This window comes from Tupaia chinensis, unplaced genomic scaffold (assembly GCF_000334495.1).
Source record: "Tupaia chinensis unplaced genomic scaffold, TupChi_1.0 Scaffold000296_1, whole genome shotgun sequence".
In the NCBI taxonomy this organism is placed as follows: domain Eukaryota; kingdom Metazoa; phylum Chordata; class Mammalia; order Scandentia; family Tupaiidae; genus Tupaia; species Tupaia belangeri.
The window spans coordinates 2,665,590-2,692,389 of record NW_006159784.1 but is presented as its reverse complement, the minus strand read 5'-3'; the positions used below and the strand labels follow the sequence as shown (position 1 = coordinate 2,692,389).

At 37.6% G+C, this 26,800-nt stretch overlaps 1 protein-coding gene across 1 annotated transcript in view; it reads left to right on the top strand.

The window, feature by feature from the left end:
- Positions 1 to 5,098: 5,098 nt before the first annotated feature.
- NCKAP5 (NCK associated protein 5) overlaps positions 5,099 to 26,800 on the top strand; it is a 732,277-nt gene continuing 710,575 nt past the window's right edge. Inside the window, exon 1 of the mRNA XM_027772766.1 lies at positions 5,099 to 5,166. Within this exon, the coding sequence (XP_027628567.1) occupies positions 5,099 to 5,166 (68 nt within the window). The remainder of the gene's footprint in view (positions 5,167 to 26,800) is intronic.

Below are 26,800 nucleotides of genomic sequence, written 5' to 3'. Positions count from 1 at the left end.
CAACAAATAGATGGAATGTATTTTACTATGAAAGCCTGTTAAATAGCAGGCAGTAAAGCATTTTGGTAGCCATATGTGCTATATGTCTGTATGAAGGCACTTTGAAAAGTCTATGGAAAAATGAATTTTTCTTTCTTTCAATGCCAGAGAGTACATGCAAAGGAGAGACAAAATGAGAAAGTACTGTCCAATAAGACCTGGGTACACAGCAATACTTTTTCTCCCTATTCTCTATCCAGTCAGGATTCTAGGCACATATGCATGTACCTAGCATGATTTTTAAGCCACCAGGACTGGGACTCAAACCCTGGTTGGCTAAGGGGGAATGTGGTTTCCTCTGTTCAGTGTTTTACTAGCATTCTATGGAGAAGTTGATTTTAGTTTAAAAAAATTTGAAATTCATGGGTACATTTTTTATAATTATTTTCCATGAACTTTTGAATAACCATCATTATGTCAATTCACATTAGAGAAATTTTCATAAATCACAGGTTATAGAGATGTTCTCATTGTATGGGGTTTCCTCAGTCATCAGTCGCCCTTCACTTGATAGCAAACCATGGTTGTGACTTTTGTACTGTATTGGGATCTTCGGCAGCCTGTTGGACTTACGTGTCGTAGGTGAGTGATACATTCAAATCTTCCTCAGGGTTATGAGATCAAAACACAGTGATTCTGCAAGCTGTCACTAGCTTGTCTTCATGATGCCACTCCTGGGTTGTACCAATGGAATAGACATATGAATACACAGTGATTTTAGAAAACTGCTGTGATAGTGTGATGAAATATATATATTCTTGATCTCTCATTCCCGGCTCAGAACTACTAAAACCCTTGTAGATAGAGGTACTACGATCCTTTTCCAATATTTATAATATATGGGTAATTTATAATAATTGGGTAAACATACCTAAGTTTTCCCTTGAGTTCTATGAAAAATTGCAGAAACTCAAGCCCTAAAAGAGTGTGGTAGAATCCTGAATGATAAAAATATAGATCACAACCTGCTACTTGAGACTGTGCAAATTCAGTAGCAGTCTTGAATAAGTCTTGACTTGTCAGGTATAATGCTATCTCCAGGTAGACAGTGTCAGAAATGAATTTAATTATAGGGCACTCAGCTGATGTCTGCTGAATAATTATTGATTGGTGTTTGGGGCAATACCTCTCCCCCAATCTGCTGTTCAGAGTGTTATAGTGGTGTGAGGGTAGAGAGGAAACATTCATTCTCCCCTACCCTCATATCTTCTCATAACTGCCACATGTCTCTATGATCATTATAACCTTTTCAATTAAAAAGCAGTTCTGGAACACAAGATTCAGCCTAATAATCTCAAATGCTCTTGTTCTTGTTATCAGGCTGACTGCATTCAGCTAATTACAGTAGCTCCCCTTTAACAGGCGGAATGCGTTTCAAAAACCCAGGGGATGTCTGAAACTGCAGATGGTAAAGAACCTCTATGTATCACAATTTTTTCCTATACACACATACCTAGGAAGAAGTTTAATTTATGAATTAGGCACAGTAGGAGATAACTCGGTCAACAATAACTAATAACAAAATAGAACAATTATAACAGCACGCCAAATTCACTCCTCTTGCTCTTTGTAAAGTAAAACAAGGAAACATGAACATACACTCTGTGACACCTAATGGTTAATCTGATGACCGAGATGGCATCTAAATGACTACTATGCAGATAGCATGTACAGTGCGAATATACTGAACAGAGGGATGAATCACGTCTTCACAAGGGCAGTTTGAGACAGCATGAGATTTCATCTTATTACTCAGAGCGCTGCACAATTTAAGGTGGATGGGGAGGACTCACTGTAATTCACTCATTCACTTTTTTTTTTTAAGAATTATTTTATTTAACTTTATTTATTTTATTTTAATTTGACCAGAGAGAAACAGAGCGAGAGAGCGAGAGAGAGAGAGAGAGAGAGAGAATGAGAAAGCAAGCCGCTAGGTCCAGGACTCAAACCACAGTTGGCCATGTGAGAGTCCAGTGCCCTTAATCACCATACCACCTGCTGACCCCCCACTCATTCACCTTTGAGTCCTTTTGATATTCCCAGTGCTCTGGTGGGTATTGAAGGATATACAACTGAAGGAAGACATAGTTTTCAAAGTATGTGGTATATCAAAAGGGGCTTGTCTGGCAAATAGTCAAATGCATGGGATTGGCTATCAGGAGAGTAATCTAGCACAGAGATAAACATAAGATGTCTGGATTATTGGTGGTTGTTGAGACCCTAGTAGCTGATGGAATTTTCTAGTAGGGAATGAAGAAGGACCTAGAACAGAATCTTACTCTTGATGAATAAGGAGCAAAGAAAAAAGGAAAAGTAAGACCTCAGTGACAGGTGATAGACATTTTCAGGGTACTAGAGAGTATGACTTAAAGATGTCAAGTGGCGCAGGAACTAGAAATAAAATGAGGACCAAGCAAAAGCATGAGATTCCACCTTGGCAGAGTAGAGCAACTCCTCTGAAGAGTTCACTGTAGAAGAACAGTTGCAGCTGTCTGAGGAGTAAATGGGAAAAAGGAATTAGAGATGGCTGAGTGTTGATAGCAGTAGGATTAGTGTGTTAAAACTGGGACTCCTGAATTGATTTGTCTGTTGTGTTTGCTACTTAAAAATGTCTCCTCAAAAGAATTTATGTTGGCTCAGATGCCAGTGAAGTATGAAACATCTTTCTACCTGTTGCCTTGTATATATAATTCCCAAAGTGGGAATGTTGTTTGCTACATTCACTGTGCAGATGTACCTTTTCATTAAGATGACAAAATCATTTTTGAGGGCAGCATCACTTGTTATGGTAGTTAGTCATTTCCTAATGGTGGAAATGCCTGTATCTAATGATGTTTCTGTTAATTTGAACAGCTGGCCTCCTTGTCGGTGCTTCTTTGCCCAAAGGTGAATTGGGAATTCTACATTAGTAGTCTCAGTTGCTGGCAGGATTTCACAAGCTGTGCCATTAAGTTGTGCCAGTTATAATATGAAGATCATTTGTAGGGATTATAGATTTCTGCAAGCTTTGATATACTATTATACTTAAAATCCTACTTAAAAATGAATGATACATAAGATCCTCCCATCATTAGATTCATTTATAACGAGCCTCTGTCCAAACTGACCTATTTCAGACAATAGGTTCACATTAAATGGGCTGACGCTATGCACATATGCATATGCAATGTTCAGTGTATTCATAAACCTCTAATCGCTTTAAAAGTTTCATACTAATTGCCTTCAAACATGTGCATTAAAAGAAATGAAAGGCAAATTTATTGAGATCTCTTTGAACCTATTTTAATTTGCATAAGTTTCATCAAGGAATAGATGTCTGCTTAGTGCTATACCTCTGTGAAAATTTTAAAACATATAGAAATGTGATCTGATGTAACTTTTGATACACACAATGATGTCTTTATAATAGGTGTATTTATGTACCTTTAAATTTTAAATTAAGAAGTTGGTGCTATGTTTTCTAACCCACAAATACCTGAGAAAGACTTTCTGTTGTTTTTTTATATGGAAGTTACTTGATTGTAAATAATATTTATGGCTTATTAAGGTATCTCATTTCAGTGGGCATGTGGAAAGTGGCATCCAGACCCTGGCTATGGCTGGAGGTGGATTATGGTGTCAGAACCTGATGGGGTGTTTGTTTCTTTCTTGCTCATGGAAGAAATAAACTTTTAAAAATGAATCAATAACATGGGGATTTTTACCTTTTTTGTGTGTGCTTGTGCATGGAAGCAATGTCTCTAGTTTTTGGTGGGGACGGGGTGAACACATTTCAAACTAATGTCTTCAATAATGCTGAGTATCCTAAAACACATTTTAGTTTTTATCAGGCCACTGAAACCCTTAACCACACATGTTGCAACTTCCTGCAGTAGCAAGGAAGAGATTCCCACCTTTGTTTTAACATGCCCAATGTTCTTGTTTAGCTATTCAGTAGTCAACTGAAAATGAATGCTTACTCAGTAAGCATAAAACTCTTTATCCATCTGTAACAGAATTATAGTATCCTAGAATAACTATGGTTTTTAATTAGATAGGGAGTTACTATACCATCCAGGCTCACTGAAATATTTTAAAGATAAACTTTCTTCCAGGTTACGTGGGGAGATCTGGGATGGGAAGTCCAGGACTGGATCCTTTCAATGACCTCAGATCAGCTCCTGTGTTTATAGTAAATATTCCTGTAAGAGCAACAGCTTAGGTATAACATTAAAAAAAGAAAAAAGTCTGGGGCTCAGCAGGTGGCATGGTGGTTGGTGCATTGTACTCTCACATGACAAACCGTGGTTTGAGTCTTGGACCTGGTGACATACTTATACATGTGTGTGTGTGTGTGTGTGTGTGTGTGTGTGTGTGTAGCATACTATATAGTTTAAAACATTGTTTTGGTAGTAAGTGATTCATAAAAACCAGTAAAAATCAAGATCTATATTTTTATTCTTTTTATTTTGAGAGAGATTTTGCTATAGGGCACACGCACTTGCCAGAGAGACAGACAAAAAGCAAGAAATCACCCCCCCGGGGGGATGGCCACGCTGCAATCTCTTCTCTTCTATTCTCTTCTTGGGATCTTGGGCACGCACGCGCACGTGCCCGGAGTGAGTTTAAGCCACCAGGTCCGGGACTTGAACCGTGGTCGACTACATGGGAATGCAGCAACAGCATCATAACGCTAACTGCTGGTCCCTGTATTTTTATTCTTAATCTTCTGAGATTAGTGCAACATTGACTTTTTTACTTTTATATAGAACACATGGACCCTATTGTAAGTGATTGTGGAGTGTAGGCCTTTCTGTGAAGAAGAGTATTATTTTTGTTGATTTGGTGAAACTCTTAATTCTCTTTAGCTTTTTGTTTATAAAGTGATCACAGTCTGTAAGGAAAATATTATTCATCCCCAGAAGACAAGCCTGTAAGTCCTAGAAGGATAGACTCCTGGAACTGAGGAATCTAGGGATTATTTTGTCAAAAATCTTCCCTGTGAGTGTAAGGAAAGAGCCAGAATTCTGATGATTGTTGTAATGAGGTTTATTTGTCTTTTTGTCCATTGCAGGAATACATGGATTCCAATAAATACATCGAGCATCTCCTAACTCAACTCGAGGAGCAACATAGAAGTCTCTGGAGGTGAGTTAAATTCATGTTATGTTTTCATTTGGGTAGTAAGCTCCACAGTTTTAATTTTGGAAAAGGAGTGGGAATTAGGAAAAAGGTGTCATCTTCTACTTGGTTCCAGAGTCCTTTGGGGACAAGAAATGCCAATGGTAGGTCAGGCAACTGGACTCACATGGGAAAGTTCCTGGGTTTGTATCCTGGGATGTCTCCTGAGCATGCTGACCATGTGTGCATGTGCCCGTGACCTGGGCTGCCTGAGACTGGACATGGGTCATCATGGGTCATGTTATGAGGGCCCTGTTGGGGGCCTTGTCATGAAAGAAGAAACTAAATAAACTATTTTTTTTTGTAGAGAGATTTTTGCTATAGAGTGTATGCACTCGCTAGAGAAACAGAGAGAAAGTGAGAAATCATCCCCCAGGAGGGAGAAAATAAATAAACTTTAAAACAAAAACAAAAGCACCAGAGGTTACCTAGAGAGTGTTATCTCTTACAGTTAAAATGACAATGTCAAAAGTTGTCTTTGAGTCAACTTCCAGTGCTAGAAAAATAGTGGGAATCTTGAAACTTGTTAAGGTCAGGAATTAATTTGCCCAAGGACGCCTGACAAGTGTATAATGTGGAATCTAAAACCCACATTCTCTGATCCATGCCTGCTTAGAATGTGCTTTTCTTTAAATAAAGGTAGATAATTTCTGTTTTAAAGTTCTGCTTCTCTATATATTAAAGGGGAATATTTTGAGGATGTTGTTAGAGGTCCCTGATGTTTTCCTGGAGATCTGCTTTGTATTGTTCTCTGATGCTTTTATTCTACATAAGGAGCTCTTACTCTAGGCATGGGGAAGTTATCCAAGAATACTTGTGCAGGTAAATTGGAAAAAGAAGTCATACTCTCAAGTAACTTATTACCTAGGGCCTCTTGGGAATTGATACTGGCAAAGATGGTATGGTGTCATTATTTAGATTTTTAAGGTCTATAAGGTTTTTCTGTTTATAGGTGCTGCAATGAAATCTGAATTCCTTCTTCTCAATTTCTATAGTTCTTGCTTTTTGAAAAAAAAAATACTGCTTAATTACATAATGCCCCCATAATATAACAGAATTGATTCATAGAATTAACTTTTTTTTTTAAATAATCATTTATTTAATTTAATTTATTCATTCATTTAATTTGACCGGAGAGAGACAGAGGGTGAGCGTGAGAGAGAGAAAGGAAGTGAGAAAGCCAGCCACCAGATTTAGGACTTGAACCCTGGTCTACCATGTGGGAGTATCCAACGCCTTAATCACCACGTCGCCTGCTGGTTAACTTTATCTCAGTGAGGTTTATAAATCCTTAAAGCCCACCACCTTTTTTTTTGAGAGGTTTTTCTATAGGGTGCGTACATTCACCAGAAAAACAGAAACAGAGAGACAGAAAGAGAGAAATCACCCCCCAGCGGGAATGGTCACGCCACAACCCCTTCTCCATTCTCCTCTCAGGATCTTGGGCACACACACACACACACACACATGCACTTGGCATGAGTTTAAGCCACCAGGTCCAGGAATCGAACCACAGTCGACTACATGGGAGTCCAGTGACATAGCCATTATGCCAACTGCTTGGTCCCAAACCCTTTATTTCTTTTAATCACTTTGGCAGCTTGGAGGAGAATGGTGTCTCTGCACATAGAGATGCAGGTAAATCTTTAGGAGCACTATGGCTTTTGCTTCACCTCATCCAGTCCTTCACTGTTGGGTACCAATGGTGTTGGATTTTTTCATGTATTGTTGTAACAAATTTTTTTTTAAAGAATTATTTCATTTAACTTTATTTATTATTATTATCATTGTTATTTTCCAGTTTTTTCAGAGACAGACAGAAAGAGAGTGAGGAAGTGAGAAAGCAAGCCACCAGGTCTGAGACTTGAACCATGGTTGGCCATGTGGGAGTCCAGCGCCCTTAACCACCATGCCACTTGCCAGCCCCATATTGTTGTAACAAATTAATCTTCCCTAAGGGGTTCTCAGGAAGTACCTTGTGTTTTAGTTTGTTCTCCCTTTATATTAGTTTTCTGAAGAACAGATCTCTGGCTACAGGAATAGAAAATATTCTATTTCTGTATACACACACAAAAAAATTGTTTGGAGGATATGAGGAAATTTCAAAAAGTTCATAGAAAATGCATTTTATGAAAAAATTATGCATGAATTTCAAAATATTTTTGCATAAAAATAAGCTCAAAGTAATTCATGATAATATGTATAAACAGAATTGAATTTTAGGCACTAAGACAGATATCAATTTGGAAAGATCCCCTATAAAAGCCACTTATATTTTGCTAAAATTGAAGCAAGGATAAATGTGAAATTCATGGTGAAGCTTGGTTGGAAGAATGGTAAAATCACTGATGTCCTATGTGAAGTTTATGAGGACAACGCCCCAAGTAAATTAACATTTCATAAATTAATAACCCCTAAGAAGGGACAAGATGATGCCTGCTATGGAAGGCAATCCATATCAATTGGTGAGGAAACAATGAATTTTATTTATGTTCTTTTTTTTAATCTTTGGAGAGGTTTTTGCTCTAGGGTGCGTGCACTCGCCATAAAGGCAGAGAGGGATAGAGAGACAGAAAGCGAGAAATCACGCCCCGGGGGGATGGCCGCATCGCAATCCCTTCTTCATTTTCCTCTCAGGATCTTGGGCACGCACGCACACACACACAGCGTGAGTTTAAGACACCGTGTCTGGGACTTGAACCATGGTCAACTACATGTGAGTCTGGCGACATAGCCATTATGCCTACTGCTGGTCCCAAATTTTATTTATGTTCTCACTGAAAAGGATGAATGATTAACAACAGAGTCGATATCAAAACAATTCTGATGGAAATAATAAAATTAAGCAAATCTTCTGCTCCACGGGTGTCAAAATCATTGTACCCAGATCAGCTACAGATAAAAGCAGAACTTTCAATAGAAATTTTAAGCAAGTGAGATCAAGATCCTGAAGTATTTCTTTGAAGATTTATGACAGTAGATGATATATAGCTTTACTAGCACAGTCCTGAAGACAAAGCACAAAGCTACGGCTAACAAGAGATGGAAGTGGTCCAGTTGAAGCAAAAGTCTACTAGTCAAGTGCCAGGGTCATTGCAGTAGTTTCTTGGGATGCTCAAGTCATTTTCCTTGTTGGCTTTCTAGAGGGACAAAGAATGATAACATCTTATTATGAAAATGTTTGAGAGGGAAGGTAGTCAAAGCATTAGCAGAAAATGCCTGAGAAAACCTCTCCAGAATGTATTTTTCTTTTTAAAATTACTTGATTAATTAATTTTAAAATTTATTTAAATTTATTTAATTACTTTATTCATTGTACATCAATGCAATGTACAAAATGAGATTTTTCATCCAGAATACACTGTATATTGGCTCAATCAAGGATATTATCACACATGTTATTGTCAACAAAATATTTTTCCATTTCTTGTTTCTTATATATTTTGCTTTTTTTTCCCCCTTGATTCCCTACCTCTCATCCTCTGCCATTTTCCATGCTCCTGCCACACTGTCTCTGGTATCTACAGTTGTTTTCCATTCTTTTTTTTTTTCCACATGTTATTGATTTCTTAATTAATTTTAAAACTTTCAATAGCAAACACAGCTGATACATCTATGAACACATGTCTGACTTTAGGTGTAAACTTCAATGAGTAAAGTGAACACGGTATAAAGTAGCACCTAGCTGGGGCTATATAGCTTACTACAATCATTAAACAGGTATTTTTAATGCATTTTTTAATTTCAAGAAAAACAGTTTTAGTTTTCATAGATAAAAAATTTTAAAATGTTAAGAGAAATTTGCCTAAGACTTAAAGCCAGGAAAAAGTTTAAGATTCAGTTCAAAGAGTAGGTAGATGAACCTGTCAACAGTTCAAGAGAAGACAAAATGCCCTAAATTTGGAAATCAAAGCATAGAAGAAAATCAGTAATGTTTTAGTCTAAAGTCAAAAACATTCTATTTCACTAATTCAGTCTCATGTAATTAATCTTTCTTTTATTGAATCTGCAGTGTTGCTGTGATCTAATCTTTCCATTTAAATTCTGAAAGTTAACATTCAACTCCAGATTTGCCCTTACCATTAGGCTGGCCATTTTCTTGTTGTTTTTGTTTTGTTATGTTTTGTTTTATTTGTTTGTTTTTTTTTTCTTTTTTGGAGAGATTTTCACTGTAGGGCGCGTGCGCTCGCCAGACAGACAGAGAGAGACATAGAGACAGAAAGCGAGAAATCACCCCCCAGGGGGGATGGTCACACCGCAATCCTTTCTCCTCCATTCTCCTCTCGGGATCTTGGGCACGCACGCACACGTGCCCGGCGTGAGTTCTAAGCCACCGGGTCCGGGACATGAACCACGGTCGACTACGTGGGAGTCCAGCGACATAGCCATTACGCTAACTGCTGGTTCCCTGGTTTTTTTTTTTTTTTTACCCTTACTTCTGTGTATCGACTTTAGTTTTCCTGATACAGCACTTCCTTCAGCACTTCTTGGAGAGCTGAATTATTTTAGGTTTTGTTTATCAGAGAATGTTTTTGCCTTTTTTTCCCATATGAAAGATAATCCTGCTGGGTATAGTATTCTTGGATGAAATTATTTTTCACTTAACACTTTGAATATATTTTCACATTTTTTTCCTGGCTTGCGTTGTTTCTGATGAGAGGCCTGCTGTTATCCTGATGGGATATCCTTTGAAAGTAACTTGACGTTTCTCTCTGGCCAAATTTAGTATCCTGCCTCTGTCTGTGGTTTTGGTCAATGATGTGCCTTGGAGAAGATCTTCTTCAGTTGATTCTATGTGGGGTACTTTGTATTTGTTGGTTCTGGGTATTTGAGTGCCTCTTTAGGTTTGGAAAGTTTTCTACCGGGATTTCATGAAATAGATTTATTAATGTCCTTATTAGTTTTATCCGGGTGTTTGAGCATTTAGTGGTATCTAGTATTACTTGTATGTTATTCTCATTTTGGGGGGAATTATTTTCTCAGTCTTTTTGGTGGCTTTTTCTAGGTCAGAGATTCTATCTTCTGCATCTGAGATTAGATCTGTATGATCCAATCTCCTTTTGAGACTTTCATGGGAGGTTCTGAGCCTTCATCTCTAACAATTCCATTTGATTCTTTTTTATCATGTGTATCTCCTCTTTCAGATCATGCAAGAACTTCCTCACTGCCTGGAATTTGTTGTCTCTTTTCTCCTTTGTCTTCTGGAGTTCACTGTCTCTATTCTCTTGCATCTCTGTTAGCTTTGTTATGATGAATATTTAAAATTCTTTATCTGACATTTCCACGAGTTCCCTTGTATTGTCTGTGGAGGAAGAGGAGTTATTCTTTTCCTTTAGGGGAGAGAGATTTTCTTGGTTTCTCATATTTCTTGTGCCTCTGTAGTGTTTTCTTGTCATCTGATGGATTACATATTTTTCCTAGTTTTTGGAGTGAAATCTGAGCATTCAGAGGCCTTCAGGAGGAGGTGACCTGCAGTCTCTAAACAGTACTGCTTTTCTCCTTTTGTGCAGTAGATTCAATTGAAGTTGATTAATCGAACCCTAGAAGTATCAGATTTGGCTACTGTGCACCTAGACCTGTCTAGAAACTCAGTGTGTGCAGGCTGAGCAGAGAAGTGAGAAAGGTTAAAAAGAAAAGGGGAGAGGGAAGGACAACCCCCCAAAAGAGATAGAACATAAGACAAAAATAATTTTAAAAATTAAAAAAAAAATTTAAGCAAAAAATGAAAACCGCACACAAAAGGGGTCACTCCGAACTCAGATATAAATGACTGATGATTGGCTTGTTCTATGGGGGTGGGGGGCAGGTAACAATTAGCAATATAAAAGAGTGACAGAGAGCTAAGAAGTTTAAAAGCATTATATAAAAAATAAAATTAGAAAGAAATGGAGAGAGACAAAAAATAAATAGGGTGCTCTAACTGACTCTTGGGGAGATCTCAGGGACAGAAAGGTGAAGTCTAGGCAGAAGGTCTTTACTGGCCCTAATCCCTGCTAGGTGTTGCTCAGAACTCAGATATAGATGGCTGGTGATTGGCTTCTCCTGGCTTCTGACTAGATCTGGGGGACAGGAGGGTGAAGTCCGGGCAGAACGCTTTCAGTGCTCCTATTCCCAGAGTGTGTTTTCCACAACGCTACTGCCCATTCTTCTCATTGAACGAGGACAATTTTGTGCGAGTTTCTATGGGAAATCATGAGGCATCTACTTTGGAGTCCTGATTTGGCTCTTTCTGATTTCTTTTCTTTTCTTTTTCTTTTTCTTTTTTTTTTTTTTTTTGAAAGGTTTTTTCTTTAGGGCACGAGCCTTTTGCACTTGCCAGGAAGACAGAGAAACAGAAAGCGAGAAATCACTCCCCAGGAGGCCTGGCCAGGCTGCAATCCCATCTCCTCCATTCTCCTCTGGGGATCTTGGGTGCGCACGCACACGCACTGGGCGTGAGTTTAAGATGCCGGGTCCGGGACTCAGACCACAGTCGACTACATGGGAATCCAGCAACATAGCCATTAAGCTAACTGCTGATCCCTCTTTCTGATTCCTTTTTGTCTCCTAATCTTAAACAATCTTTGAAGTGCTCCCATGTTTCTTAATGAAAAAAATATTTTGTTGAATTCCTCTAGGGATAGACTAAGTAGATGTGTCACTGTTTACATAGGTGTCTTGAACTTGATGGATGTATGTCAAGAAATAATATTTTTAATCTTTTAATACCACTTTTCCATGAACTTTGAGAAGTACCCTCTCTTACAAAAGTTCAATGTTTAAATCTGTTTGCCACTGACACACAAATTAATTCAATATAACTTGATGCAATCTTTGCTAGATTTGTTTTTGAGATCTGTAACTTAATTTTGATATAGCTTTTCTTTTGTGAACCAGTATATTAATAAAATCAACAACAATTTATGGTTGTGTGCCTTTTTAACTATATTTTCTGTAAATCTATAGGAAAGTATATTTGAAAAACTATATAACTGATATGCAACATTTTACTTCAACCATTTGTACAGAGTGTTTTCCTCTGTCTCTCAAGAGAGAAATACACAAAACAATGAAAACAATTTAGAGTTTAATTTGGTTAGTAAGTGTATCTTAAACACATCATTGCGGAGAAGTAATGGTTTCATGGGCTCTTTAAGCTAAGAAAAAAAAAAACTGCATGAGAAATGCTATTTTCTTGCTTTTTTGAGGTAGCTAGTAAAAACTTTTGGTCTTCTCAGGTATGATTAAATTAAATCCCATTTCAGGCATAGACTTAACCTAACATAAAGTAAGAGCTCAATTTTTTGTGCAATTGCTTCATTTTCCTTCAGAAATGGAATTATTACTGTTGAAGAAGTAAACCCTTATATATAGTGTAAGAGAATCTAATATAAAAACTCCATTTGAATAACAATAAAGAGCAATTATGACATTCAGATAGTCAGTATAGCTACCCAGAAGAAAATGGAAATGGGTAGAATTGAAAAGAAAATGAAAACCAATAATAGCAGACTTATATACTATTTATTGAATCATGAAATTGCATTTGATTATATTGTGCAAACAGATCCTGACTTGACTGACTTAAAGTCATGGGCTTTATGATGGTTATTACAATATAACTGCGACTCTAGCCAAACTGTTTTTGGTGAAGAATATGTGAGTGACAGTGAGCAGAAAGGGAAATCTTTCTGATTATTAAATTTTTAAAATGCTTTATTCATGAGTTAGGGTAGAATCTATGATGTGCAGAGGATCACGGGAATGACATGTCATGTATGCTACCACAATTAGGTCGCCTGAAGTTAAACAAATGCTCTCATAAATCACTGTGGGCTTCTTCTCTGATTTTATTATGCCTTTGATTTGTGGCTGCTACAATTATCTTGGAGTGGGTTATTTGTCATTGCTGGTAATATTACCTGATGGCCTTCTATTTATACTTGAGCTAACATAACTTGAGAGACAAGTTCTGAATATTTAGGCCTAATAATTGTGGTTGGTACTAAATAATGGTCACCAACTTTGAGGATTGATCAAAAGCATGATAAAGACAAAGCATACTCTTCTTGCTGCTTACTGAAATGTAAAAAGAGGTACAGTTTGTAGATGATTGGGTGAGAAGATTAAAAAGTGTCTCCTTATACCCATGAGGGGCACTACTATTCTTTAACAGATTTTGGTTGGTTATTATAGCATAACCATCTGCTGTGGCACAAAGATACGTATTATTATGTATCTAGCACTATAGTAATAGTGCTCACAAGATAACAACTATTTTGGAGTCCTGTGGAGAAGTATTTTGCCATAGGGTGTGTGTGCTCTCCAGAAAGACAGAGAGACAGAGAGACAGAAAGCAAGAAATCACACCCCAGGGAGGATGACCACACCGCAATCCCTTCTCCTCCTTTCTCTTCTTGGGATCTTGGGCACGCACGCACACGCACCTGGCATGAGTTTAAGCCACCGGGTCCAGGACTCGAACTGCAGTCGACTACATGGGAGTCCAGGGACATAGCCATTATGCTAACTGCTAGTCCCTTATACTAGCTGATGTTGAAACACAGTTGTAATTTCCTGTGCCTTTATATTTTCTAATGTGGAAATTTAGTAGAAGTATTAAGATAGAAAGGATTGTGTGCATTACATAATCTGTTACTAGTTCTGATCTCACAAAATCTGTAACTGACAAAATGGTAAGGAACAACCACTGAGAATGTCTTTTTCCTAATATCTGAGAAAAATTGATTCTCCATTCACAGCCTCCAATTAAGAGTTTAGGACACAGTTGGAAAATATAGATCAAATTCATGAATATCTATGGCATTGAAACTACACTCTCAAACCATGTATGTGAAACCGTATATGAAAATAAGTGAAGCAGCATGATGCTGTCAAAATGGAAACAGGACTAGGCTAGAGATTTTGAGGACTTACACTTTGGTCCTGGCCTCCTCAAACTAGCTGTTGGATAACATCTTGAGACTGAGTTTTCTTATCTATAAAAAGAAGGTACCAATATAGGTAGTAATTAAGATACCCAAGCAGTGAAATTATATGAAACATAAAATGTCTAGGATATTATATTGCATTGATATACATATAGAGACATAAATAAGGTAATTTTTCAATAATGCTTAAATATTGTTTGATGATACAATTATGCAATACGAGTACCAAGATATGAATAGAATATATGAGTAGAAGTGGCTAATACAGTCAAAATACCTAACAGCATGCTCATAACTCAACCAAATATCAAATTATTTCTGATGTTCAAAAGCAAAACTGGAAACAGTGTTATCAAAAGCCTCTAAATTAATAAGGAATAAATAAGCAGGTCTGTGGGGCCCAAATCAAATGATAAGGTCTGGTAAATGCAGAGTGCCAGCTGCCAACCCAGATTCCAGATTATCTAAATTCCATTTCAACAAGCTGGATCTGGAGTTGTGCCTTTCTCAACCAAGGCACTATTGATACTTGGGGCCAGATTTTTCTCTGTCGTGGGTATAGGGTTGTCACGTGCATGGTAAGATGGTTAGAATCATCCCTGCTGATGCTTACTACCTGCCAGTGATGTCCCTCAGTGCTGACAGCCATATTAAGTGTCCTCTAAGGTGGCAAAATCACCTCCTTTCCTTGTTGAGAACCAGTGATCAAAATAAATCATGTGTACACTTTCCTAAATATATTCCAAGGAACAGTAATACTGAGTCACCACGCTATGAACATTTTAAGAAAAACAAAGTCCTTCTGTGATATTCGAAAAGTACTAGCTAAGCCCAAGTTTTAAACGTTTTAATTGCCAAATTTCTCATAGCCCTAAATATTGCTAGTAAGTGCTATGCACGTGCAAATACAATATATAAAATAACTTTTGGCTTAAAAAAATCCTAAAATCTTTTTTTTTTTTTTTGAGCATTTACTCTTAAGCTTCAAGGAAATGTACCTTGGGAAATGGTGACCCGTTCAGTTTTTATCTAACCATTTATATGGTATGTATTCTCACCTCTACTTCACTAGCATTGGACAGGGTCACTTGGTTAAAGTGCATCTAGCAGTGCTAGGAGTCTAGGTTTGTTGGTGAAAGGTAAAAGTCAGTATGTAGAAGAACCGATTCCAGTCTTCAGCAGTCCAAGCCTCAATACCAAATTCCAAGAATCTGAATTATCAATTAGACACTTTTTCCTGCTAACGTCTTTAACACCTGCTTCTCAGCAGAGAGTGAGGGTTTCTTACATCACCAGGGAAAGTAAAACTCTTCATTGAAAAGCATGTATAGGTCTCTACTTAGAAGAAAATCCCACATGGTTCATCCCTTTCAGTAATAAAATTATTTTCAGGAGTCCAAAATTTCTTAAAACAGAATTTTACCTTTGCTTTCTGGCTTGCATGCAGTTATACTTCCAAGGAAAACAATATTGAAAAATTGGCCACGCTATGAACATTTTAAGAAAAACAAAGTCCTTCTGTGATATTCGAAAAGTACTAGCTAAGCCCAAGTTTTAAACGTTTTAATTGCCAAATTTCTCATAGCCCTAAATATTGCTAGTAAGTGCTATGCACGTGCAAATACAATATATAAAAAAACTTTTGGCTTAAAAAAATCCTAAAATTTTTTTTTTTTTTTTTTGAGCATTTACTCTTAAGCTTCAAGGAAATGTACCTTGGGAAATGGTGACCCGTTCAGTTTTTATCTAACCATTTATATGGTATGTATTCTCACCTCTACTTCACTAGCATTGGACAGGGTCACTTGGTTAAAGTGCATCTAGCAGTGCTAGGAGTCTAGGTTTGTTGGTGAAAGGTAAAAGTCAGTATGTAGAAGAACCGATTCCAGTCTTCAGCAGTCCAAGCCTCAATACCAAATTCCAAGAATCTGAATTATCAATTAGACACTTTTTCCTGCTAACGTCTTTAACACCTGCTTCTCAGCAGAGAGTGAGGGTTTCTTACATCACCAGGGAAAGTAAAACTCTTCATTGAAAAGCATGTATAGGTCTCTACTTAGAAGAAAATCCCACATGGTTCATCCCTTTCAGTAATAAAATTATTTTCAGGAGTCCAAAATTTCTTAAAACAGAATTTTACCTTTGCTTTCTGGCTTGCATGCAGTTATACTTCCAAGGAAAACAATATTGAAAAATTGGATAAGAATGTTGCTTTCATTCTCACCATGATTCAAATGTTGCTTATCTAAGTGCCATGAACATCGAAATAAATCGTTCCACACTCCAAATGCTCATTCAGGTTCTCTGTAATTTTGATACATCTATACATTGGGTGAGGGCGTTGGCACCAGTGTCTCTAAAGTTCCTTTTAACACTAAATCTCAATTTGGAGAAGGAGAAGGTGAGGAAGATTAAATTTTTTGTTGGGCGGCCACACGCTATTACTCTATCCCTGAGAAAATTTGTTTGCTCAAGTGTTAGCTTAGAATTTCTATAGTAATAAGGCAGAGGTAAAAAGCAAAAGCACCTATGCTCTAAGCAATGTCAGGCCTAGAGCCTCTGGCAAATTTACTTTCTACATATCCTGGATCTTAGAATCTCGTATTATCCAAGCATCTTAAGAATTAGCACGCCTCTATCCTCATGGGGTTAATTTATGTAGACTAAGGAGATGCCAAGTATTAAACAGGTTGCCTTTGCTGTAATCATAGACCTCCACTGGGAGATCTTAATTGGCAACAAGTAAAATTGCTCTGCATGAATTCTTAATGGTGGACAGCGAATAAAATAAGAACTATGATTTGTTTTTTAAATCTCTTCAAGAGTAAAAGAGGCTGTCTCTGGGGGATAGAATGTGTAGCAAACAAAGAGAGAGCTCTGTGCTCTAATAGCAATAAAAGCTCTGAAAGCAAAACATCATGCTATGCCAACTCAATAACAGCACATGCTTCCTGGCTCTGCTGAGGTCAAAGGAGACCAGGGCTAGTCAACTTTACATTATCTTCCTCTCCTCTGTACCCTCAGGCTGGATTTCAAAACCATGGCTGTGTTCTTGGGCAAGTGCAAGCCCCAGGGCTACTCTTGAAACCCATCAATGTCATTCCCCAATTACACACCAGGGGTTGTTCAGAGCTGCAGACAGTCGCAGACCCCTGCCAAGATGAGAGTCTGGCCTCCAAACCATGCCCTCTGCCCAGCACAAGAGAGAATAAATCAGGGCTCTCAAAATTGGGTATTGCCACATGCTTCAGTGATCATGTCACCCCTGGACAGTGGTAGGGAGGGCTATGGGCTCAGCTGCACATCTAAGGGTACTTATTATAGGTTGTTGGGCCAACCTTGGAAAAGCAAGGGAGTGTTCAGGCTCTTCTCAAAGCTCTGAAGAAGCATCGCTCTCTTTTAAGCCACTTTTGTTTAGCAGTTGAAGAAAGTAGTCAAGTAAGTCCAAGATGTCATCTGGATTGATTGAGCCAGAGGATTGCCCAGGTTCATTTCTGACCATACATCTTAGGATTTATGAATGTTATAGTTAATTTAGGTGGCTCACATGTGTTCTGCAAGTGTGTCTATCTAGGTGCCTAGCATTTGAACCCAAACCTTCTGGCACAAAAGAACACTAACAAGGTCAGGATAAAACTCTATTGTAACTTCATATCTGTGGGGTTTTTTTAATTAAAAAAATCTGACCTTTTTTTTTAAGGACCATGGTAATCTTCCAGAAAATATACATTTAGGTATATAAAATACACATTATTTTAAATGTATAAAATAGACTAAAATCATACAGATTTCATCCTTTTCTCTTCTCACCAAAGCTTGTTTACAAGTAGAATCAGCATAGAATACTTCAAAAGTTTGTGAACAATGGAATTAAAGTATTATTTATTATTATTTTCTCTTCTCTCCAACACTTGTTTACAAGTACAATTAGCATAGGATACTTCAATAGCTTGTGAAAAATGGAACTACAGTATATATTATTATTTATTATTTTGGCACATATTTTGAAAAATCTATGTGTAGTTTTTTTTTTTCATAAAATTCATTTTTCATGAGCTTTTTAAAGACCCAAAAAGGACATCCACTGAGGTTAGGAGCAGGAAGCTATAAAAAACATCTTAGACAATCCTCAGAAAGTTTGAAGAAGTCCTCCCAGATAAGGAGGTGGGCATTTTTTTTTTTAAGCTTGGTTTCTGAGAGAGAGAGAGATGCACATACACAGTTACCCTCAAGAGTTCTTCATGCCACAGTCCTCCCCACCTTCCTGCCAAGCCCTGCAAGATCATGGCTGTGCTTGATGTGCCAAGTTAGACCTTGGATGGAAGCCTAAGCCACCCTCTGTGGTCTCCAGGATCATCAGCATCACACAGAAGAACTCCTGTTCCATGTGCCACCACAGCTGGACTGGAAGGTGGCATTTTGATTCAAGCCTTGAGTAAAAGCAGAATTGGTGGAATGAGTAAGGGTAGATGAAGAATCAGTTACTGGGACCAGCAGTTAGCATAATGGCTATGTCGCTGGACTCCCATGTAGCCGACTGTGGTTAGAGTCCTGACCCAGTGGCTTGAACTCACGCTGGGCGCATGTGCGTGTGTGCCTAAGATCCCGACAGGAGAATGGAGAAGGGATTGCAGCATGGTCATCCCCTCTGGGGAGTGATTTCTCACTTTCTGTCTCTCTCTGTCTGGCAAGCACACACACTAACCCCCCCAAAAAAAAAAAAAAAAAAAAAAAAAAGAATCAGTTACTAAAGTTAGAGAATTTGAATTGCTTTTAAGATGTTAAGGTCTAACTGGACAGAGGATAATGAGAATTTCAGATTTAGGACTTATAATTGATAACTGAACCACTGTATAAATAATCAGTATGTTAACCTACAAAGATACAAAATTGCCCTCTATAATTGGGGAAATGTACACACACACACACATACACACACACACACACACACAGCCTTTAAAATTTATCAGAGGGTGTTTACAGTAGCCAGAGATAGAGTGAGAAAGATCCCCCATGGAGGATCTCTCCCTCCTTTTGGGATTTTGGACACACATGAACATGCAAATGGTGTGTTTTTCAAGCTACTGAGTCTGGGACTAGAACCAGACAGTAGACAATGGAGGATCCAGTCACCTCAACCACCATGTCACTGGCTGACCTGAAATAGCTCTGCCGTAAAGATGAATTAACTGTGACCTCTAAAAGTTGGAGTTGAGTAACATTGAACAAATAAGCCCATAGGTGATTTGAACATAATTCTACATCTAGTTTAAACAGGTTTGTATTCTTTAAGAAACACTCTCAAAGTACAAAAAAAAAAAAATTTCCAATGTCAGTAAAATTGAGGGTCACCCAGAGAAATCTGCTACTATTTAATCAGAAGACATTTAACTTAAAATATTCTTGCTATTTTTAGTTTTATGCTTATCTTAATATGGCAGCCGGAAACCTAATTTGATTTATTTATCTGAAATTAAAATAAAGAGCCTCAAGCAAAAAGCATTTTGTAGATTTATTTGGGGTAATAAAGATCACAAATATTTTCTACTAAGTTGAAAGAAGAAAAACTCCAGCAGGAAACAGTATAAATGACCCACTTGGCATAAATGTATGTATTACAGCTGAAGTACACCCACAGTAAGAAGTGACAAGATGCCATTTATCTTGAAGGAGAAATGAAATGGGTAATTTACCATGGCCTCCTATTTAATTTTAATGGGAAAATTCACTAACTTGTTAGTGCATGACAATACTTATGATTTTGTGAAGGATTTTCAGGGTCTAATTCCACATCTTTCTATATATGTATGGGTAACTCTGGACTTAAACCTAATTTTTTTCGGCTTACTCCCTGTTCTTTTTGAACATCCTATAATCAGAGGCATTTTATTCCCCTGTCTTGGGAGAGATGATTGGGCTGTTCTGAAGAGAGGAAATATAAAATGCATCTTTTTAAAGAGGCTTTAATTGTGGCACATATTACAGTTTAGTGTTACAAGTTAGTCTTCACAAATAACTCAGAACTGAGGATGAAACAGTGCCTTGCATAGAAGAACTAGGAGTAGGTTAATGAAATTGGAAAGTAGTTGGTAGAGGCACATTCTAGATCTCTCTAAGCAGAGAAAATGTCACTTGGACCCCATGGTCACTCTGGGACCTACCCTTCCCTTATCAATGAAGACGGCTCTGGCTCTCTGATGTGTCAGCAACATACTCCAAACATGTAATGGTGACTCTATTTTCATGTCCAGTGACACCTCTGCCAGTTTCAGCCACAGAGCTCTTGACTGCACTGACTTCTTTAATTATCTCACAAGGGCAGATCATGTACCCTTAGCATCTTTGTCCTATAAGATCTAGTTTTCTCAGTCTTCCTATCTCTCACAGTGCTTAGCATAAAACATGAAACTTCAAACATAAGGCTTTAGGGTCAGTCCTGTAACCCAGTAGTTAAACACTGAGCATTGAAGTCACAATCTAATACGGCTGATAGTATGGCTGACAATCTCAGCCCTAAAGGATTGAAAAACAGCACATATGTGTACATGCCCCAAATCCCAAATGAATGGAAGAAAAAGGATTGTGGCAAAACCACCGCCTATTATGTGCATGCTCACTGGCAATAAAAAAACAACACACTTTACCCATCTTGAAATCATAGAGACAACTGGAAATGTCTGTATGATACTTCATTCATCTTTGTTCCTAAGTGGCTAGCTAGGTCCATTATAAATGCTACAAATACTTTCCATCAGACATTGAAGCAACTGATGATTATTCATGAAGTTATTTAGGGCTCATGTGTTCATTAAGGAGAAGTTCACCTTTATTTGTAATTCTATGCACGAAAAAAGTCATAGTAGAAAGTTACTTTCCTCGCTGGCATACAAATTCTAAGTGGGATATACAATAGTACCTTAAAGTTAAGGATTGAGATGTTTAATAAAGATGTGAATGTTTCTAACGTTATATGACTAGTAAGAATGTTTGCTTCATTAGGCTCATTTTATACATTTTTTCAAAGTTCATTTATAAAGTAAAAAACTTTTTTTTTGAGAGAAATTTTTGCTATAGGACATGTATGCTCACCGGAGAGTCAGAGAGAGACAGAGAGACAGAAAGCAAGAAATCACCTGCCCGGGGGCATGGCTATGCTGCAATCTATTCTCCAGTCTCCTCTCAGAATTTTGGGCATGCACACACTCATAATCTTGTCAATAAAAGCAATGAAAAGAATCTCAATTTTGAAAGACAATAATTAAGAGACTATCATTGGTTTAAAAATATATATCCTGTGATAGAAACTAAGGCCTGAAATATTGTTTTATGTTTTTTCCCCCCACCCTGGTTAAAGTGAGCTAGAGAGCAATTATAGACACGTAGGTTAAGCAATTTTTACAAGCATAATCAGGACTTAATCTGAAAGTTTAGGAAGAGGGCACTTATAGAGGTCTTGAAAAATTTTGGCAAGGACACGCTCTTGAAATCAGGTAGTTCACCATAAATAACTATGACATAGGTTGCCAAATGGAGGGTGAGTTTTCAAAATGTTAGTGGCAAGGAAGACGATGAGAAGTGGAAAAGAATAACTAAGAGCTCAAAGTAAATTGTATTTTATTACCTAGTTCCTTTAGATAGCCTAATGAAAAATAAGAGGCGCATTTTTTTCTCTTTATCCCTTGAGATGTTACTGATGTCTGTGTTAGTATGACTGGGACTAAGGTTTGGTGACCATGTTCTGCTTGGTGACTGTCCCATGCCATTGCTAAGTTTTACGCTACCATGCTTGGTTCAACTCCTGTGATGTGGAGTATAAACCCTGATTCTGCCACTTAGTGTGTCATCTCTCAAAAGTCATTTAGATAGTCTGGGTCTTGGCTTCCCACTGGCAGTGAGAAAGGGCTGAAATCAGTGATTTCAGTGGTCATTCTTAAGGGTTTATAATCTATCACTTTTAAACAGTCATCTGGCTAGACCAGTAGAAGAGTTGAATGATGAAGATGGAAGAGAAGTGATAGACATGTGAAGTTACTGAGAGTTGGAAATGGCAGTTTTCCTTTTTGAAAAAAGGCAGATACTAATTATTTTCTCACTTAGTTTTCTTTAAGCTGTAACTCTTGAGCTATCTCTTGGCACCAAACCTCCCAGAGATAATAAAGCAGCATGCTGGCAGACCCAGGACACCAAAGCAAGGTCAGAATCCATGACCGCTTTCAGAAGTTCTTCCAGGAATTGCTCTATTGAATAATGTTTAAGTTTCCACAGAAGTTATGAGTACTGCCGGATGCAAAAAAAGAAAAAAAAAAAAGAAATGCACATTAAAAAAATAAGTAGCATCTGTGGGGCTTTATTATGGTCTCTATTAAGAGAAATCAGATTCTCTATGGTGTCTCTTCAATATTTTCTGGAAATGCAGAGGCTCACTGGCTAAGTGAAAACCAAATGCATATTTTCCTATATTTATTCAGTTATATTATCTAATTGATTTTCCTGTTTCTTTGTTTTAGAAATAGAAATATGAGTGGGGTCATGAACAGAAGGCCACTCTACAAAGTTTTTTGATGTCCCAGCTGAGCAAAAGTTCTTATAGTTGGATAAGATACATAGTTGAGGGCTTTTGCTTTTGGGACCATTTGTCCCCAAGAGGACATAATTTAAAATATACCAAAAGTCATATCTACCCAAAAATATCTCTCCCATCGGACTGCCTGGAATTCTCATGTTTGGAATAAAGGAAAGTGGTTATCCAGGAAATCACTCCTGAACACCGCAGTTGTCACCTGAGGAGAATTCTAGCATTACCCGCTCAGCCTCACTTAGCATCTTATCAAGGATTAGTCTGCCAAATTAATACACATTGAAAGCCAAGTCCTGGAAAATTTCTAGCAAAACTAAACATGTTTAGAATGAGAGAAAGGAAGTTGAATTAGAAATGTTACATAAAATCTAAACACTTCTGTTTCTAGCAACATTTGTCCCTACTAGTCATGACCTCCTTTATTCCTCGTTATTATTACACATACATCCATAGTCGTCTTTCTCTCCATTCCAAACAGACAAGTTCTGCCCATCCTTCAAGGTACAACCCAGGTTCTCCTGCACTACAGTCCCTCCATGGAGTCCCCAGCCAGCCTGGGCTCCTTCCTTTCCCCATTCCCCACTGAACTGGGGGCTACAGTATGCATAGCACATAATGGTGTGCATCTTGTACATCTACTCCACAAATACTGTCAGTAACTGGCCTTACACTTTAATATATCAAATAATGGCAACCATAGAGTTGCACATAATACATGTTTAGTTAATACATATTTACTGATTTTTCTTGAATAGAGGAATTAGAAGTTCTGTGTGCTACTCTTGCTTTTTAGATTTTATCAAGAGTATTTATTTCAGATTCCAGTTACACTGTAAATCAAAATGACTACAATACCCATGACTAAAATGATATGAGTTACAGAATACTGAATTAATAATCGTGCATGAAATCAGAGACATTTAGTTTGACAAGTATACTACTAAAGGATGAACCTGATAATTGTTTGAAAGTGTCATGAGTGTTGCATAGAGAATAAATAATAGCATTCTGGGATATTGAGGATGTAAGTAGTAAACCAGTTATCTAAGTTACAATCTCACAGCACAATATCAGGAAAGGATGTTCTAACCCTACCATCATACATGGAAGGAGGGCGAGCTCTGCACCACTTCAACTGTCAAAGCAAAACCTGGGTGACAGCTCTCAGATGTAATATAGGATAGATTTGACCACATTGGGTAGGAAGAGACCAGACATCCCTTCATATGGGATGACTCAACATCTGACTTCCACCCTCTGGCCATAGCTCTGCCATCAGTGGCTCTAGGTTTACCAACTCCCTCTTCTGCACGCCATTCCTTTTGAAGGATTTATTTGAGCAGTTATTTTCATCAGTCTTTACTTTTCTGAAGGAAGCATTGTAGGGTCTTTCTATTGTTCCTCATACAACTTGTTTTTTAGACCCCACTTAATCAGGGCCACCTATTGGACATAATCTAGTTTGTCAATTTTCCTTTTAACATGTGGTGCTCCAACATAAACATAATAACTTTTATTATGACCAGATTACAAGTCTAGTTTTAGTCATCCTTTGAGAGAGGGCTGTTATTCTAACTTTATGATTTTTTTCCCTAGTGGTACTAATTGTTAATAACCTTTAGGCAAAATACCTAAAATTCCAGCATTGCATCATGCATATCCAATTACTCTCTTGTGAACTCAGAGAATATAAATCACTATTTCAAGAAAAGGCAATGAGTGTTTTAAATTTAGAAAATTCCTTTTTCCCCCTACTCTTCCTCTACTCCCTTCTCCTTTTTAAATTGCCTCATCCTGTTTTAGATGCTCATTTTTCCAATGCCAAGTCTTTATTTATACGAAGAGGCCATAGTGAAATTAATCATTACAAGTAAATTAGGTCATTCCTGACCTTGGTACATCATTTATTAGATAATTACTTTGGCCTTTGGAAGGAAGAAGGGAAGGAGTTTCAGATCATCACTGAAGTGACCATTTATTGACATTTGGATTTTAATGTTAAGGAATATTGGGAAGGACAGTGGAACAAGGAAACAAGGCTACGAGAAAACACTAATGTGGAGCACAGCTGGCATGAAGGGAACTTTTGGATATTCTGCTGAATACAGATTAAATTCGGGTGCTATTGATGTTTACCAAGGCTCACATTTAGATTCTTCAAATGTCTGCTTATGAGAGTGGTACATACAGTTTACAAAATGTGTCAGTTTTTGAAGATTCATTGTAGTTAGTGTTTCATATCATTCATTTTGGAAATCCAATCCCACTGCCCCTTCTTTGTACCCACTCCACCTGCCCCAATCCCGGAGAGGCTTATTTCTGCCTCATTTATTACTTAAAAAGAGAGTTTATTTTTCAATGCTAAACTATTATTATATTATAGGAGTTTCATTTCCCGGCAGTTTTAAAAGAGAACCATGATCTTCATCCTCATGATTTTAAAGTTACATTAGAAAATCACTTTCAAATTTGGATAACAAGTAAAACGACTGTGTAAAGCTTGCATTTATCTTTGTCACAGCAGTGAAGACTTCACAATAAGTGCAGTGTAGATTATTTTTCCTGTCAACTCCAAAACATTGGTGTATATTAATTAGCCTGGACTACTGTCAGATATGGGTGTTTTCGCAGTGAAGGCATAGGCTGAGACTGGGTGAAACGAAAACACTGATTCACTTGGTCTGCAGGAAATATTCCGAAAGGGTTTGGGGAAGATCAGTTTGGAAACTAGGTAGGTACATATGAATGGACCTCAAAACATTCATGGGAAAGTGGAATTAAAGTATGAGTTTATTTTGGGGCAACATTATTTTTGAAATCCTTGTATACTTTTGTCATAATACACATTTCCCATGAAATTTTTGAAGAGAGGACTTCTGACAATTGTGGTTGTGCAACCCTCCAGTATGCTCTTTTTTTCCTAGGGAACATGCAATTTAGGTCCCTGTTCCATGGTGGGTTGGGAATGGATGTTGCTCTTGATCTGTAAGCAGCTTTAAAAAGTTGGTGAAAAAATGGAATTTGAGTGTGTTTTGGTATAATTCTTTTTAACCCAAGTATAGTTTTCTTATGCATTTTCTATAAACTTTTTGTGGAACCCCCCTCATATAAGGGCATCCTATTACACAGAAAAGCTTTATTTTTAATTAATATATGGATGTTTGCATGTGCTGATTAGCAAACCACAGAAAAGTTCAGAGGTTCAGGATGTCTGCAAGGTTTCCTGCTTCTCATCTGATCAAACCAAAGAAAAAAAGTGTGGATACATCCCTATGAAAATTTGCTCCTGGGATTGCAAAGACCTGAGTCTTCACGTGAAGTGATAATGTGGAAATGTTCCTTATGCTTCAGTTTAAGAAGAAGTTTTAATGTATTTGTCACGTTAATATATAATCGAAGCAGCCTTGGAGTTTCTCATGGAATGCAAAATGCAGGGTTCCGAGATTTTCATCAATGGAAATGAGAATTGCTGAAGAGCATCATGGCCAGGTGCCATCTCTGTCTTTGGCAATTTGGCAAGGCAAGGGCCTCTTTGATGTCAACTTCAAACATTCCTAACATGACCTACACATACTATTTTTTCTTATTAACTGTGATTGGCCTGTCATTAATTTATATGAGCCATTTAAATCTATTTATATTTCTAACCTCTCCCACCTCTTGTTGGGTAATGAGTTCCATAAAACTTAATCCCTACTCTATGGGGGTAGGGCTTTCTTATATTTGTCCTAAACACACAAAGCTTCAAGTGGTGACCCCCTCAATTAGACTTTATAGGGCTTAGTAAAAACATTTCATGTTTGTGCTAATTAAATATTATTTTTAATCTTATAGACATCATTCCTTTTGCTTCTTACACAGAGCAATCACAGAAAAACCTCAAGAGGACCTCTGGACTCACTTTTTTTGGTATCTCCTTGGTGCCTCACACAGTCTAGAAATGTTTAAATGTATTGCATATGGATGGTTATGGAGTCAAAGCAATTGTGCATTGGCGATAGTGCCATGGAAACAAGAGTTCTGACAGGATGAACTATGCATTAGTCCACCACTTGATATACTTCTACGTGGGAGAGAATCCTACTACATTCCT